General features: G+C 44.2%; 1 protein-coding gene across 1 annotated transcript in view; it reads left to right on the top strand.

The window, feature by feature from the left end:
* The first annotated feature begins 1,076 nt into the window (after positions 1-1,076).
* Positions 1,077-1,627, top strand: part of LOC126511455 (uncharacterized) — a 9,761-nt gene continuing 9,210 nt past the window's right edge. Inside the window, exon 1 of the mRNA XM_050158610.1 lies at positions 1,077-1,169. Within this exon, the coding sequence (XP_050014567.1) occupies positions 1,077-1,169 (93 nt within the window). The remainder of the gene's footprint in view (positions 1,170-1,627) is intronic.

The raw sequence follows: 1,627 nt of genomic DNA, 5'->3' as shown, positions 1-1,627 counted from the left end.
CTTGTGGAGGAAAAAGTTTATCCAGCTTATACTTCTATATCACAGTTCTTCAACAAAGGAAGTCAGGACAGGAACTCAAGCAGGGCAGGGACCTGATGCAGGAGGATCAGCTGCAGGAGCTGATGCAGAGCCCATGGAGGGGTGCCACTCACTGACTTCCTTTCCATGGCTTGCTTAGTGTTTGCTTTCTCATAGAACCCAGGCCCACCAGCCCCGGGATGGCACCACTTACAATGGGGTGGGCCATTCCATCTATCCCTAATGTAAAAAATGCCTTATAGTCAGAAATTATGGAAGCATTTTTTTCAAATGAGATCCTCTCTTTTTGGATAACTCTAGCTTGTGGGTCAAGTTAACATAAGACTAGCCAACACACAGGTGTGGGGTGACTAATCTTGACAGTCAACATGTCATAGCTGGGGAGAAGGATCCTCAAGTGAAGAATTGTCTCCATTGGACTGGCCTGCGGGCATGTTTACAGGAGTACTTTTTTTGTTTTTAACTAATGTAGGAGGACCCAGAACACTGCGGATGGTGCCGTTCCTAGGTATATGGGCCTGGACTGTGTAAGAAAGGTAGTTGAACAAGCCAGGGAAGCAAGCTCATTCCTTTGTGTTTTCTGCTTCCAGTTCCTGCCTTCACTTTCTGGCTTGACTTCCCTGGGTGGCGGACTGTGACCTGTAGAATGAAACAAATCCTGTCCTCCCAAAGCTGCTTGTAGTCATGGTGGCTTGTTATAGTAACAGAGATGATAATTAGGAAATAGAAGGGACACACATGAGGCGCCAGCAGCCTCTTGTCATTCCTATTGCACACCACGTACTTCATGGAACTGTGACTGTTACACCTCTGCATTTGTGACTGTGTGGTACATTTCTTTCCCTTGGGTATGTATGGCGACATTCTAATTTTGCCTGTATAAGCAATTGCTCTTGAATGTCCTAGTCTTTAACGACTGGCTTCAAAGGGAGGAAAATTAAGAACATGAAGGAGGAAAATTGTCACCTTCCTTCAAACACCCTAGAAGTTGATTCAGCAAGGATGTGGGGGTTGCCACAGTGGAAGGAGAAGCGAACATGGCTGCCACTTCTCCATTTGCATCTCTGATTAGATACAGGTTTCAGCGGTCTGATCAAACGTTCTTCATAGTTGTGCCCCCCTTGGCTCCGGTATGTTGCTACTCCTGGAACATGTGCAGAGATCCCCACCTCACAGCTGAGCTAGGAACTGAAATGGTCCATGATTTGCTACTCAAGTCTTCTGTTGGATGTTGCCTTCTATAGACTACAGACAGCCAAGACAGTGACATGTCTAAGCTCTACCAGTGTAGTCATCTCGTCAGGGAGACAGATTTCTGGTGCTTCTTTATTATTAATTAACTTTTGGACAAGATTTCCAAGGTTCTTAACTTTGGGAAGAAATAGCCTCTTCAGTAAGTGGGATTGGTACCAAGGGACAGTCATGAGCAGTTAAGGGGGACCTTTATCTCACACGATCCACAAATATTAATTAAAATGTGTCAATCACCTTTCTCTAAAAAAATAGAACTAATAAAATGAATATTTTATTATATATTATATATATTAATAGAGATAGGCCGGGCAGTGGTGGTACACACCTTTAATCC

This window comes from Alexandromys fortis, unplaced genomic scaffold (assembly GCF_014885135.2).
Source record: "Alexandromys fortis isolate MF-2015 unplaced genomic scaffold, M_Fortis_MF-2015_v1.1 scaffold_99, whole genome shotgun sequence".
NCBI lineage: Eukaryota > Metazoa > Chordata > Mammalia > Rodentia > Cricetidae > Alexandromys > Alexandromys fortis.
The sequence above is the reverse complement of the archived record's forward strand: the minus strand, read 5'-3'. Positions and strand labels throughout refer to the sequence as shown.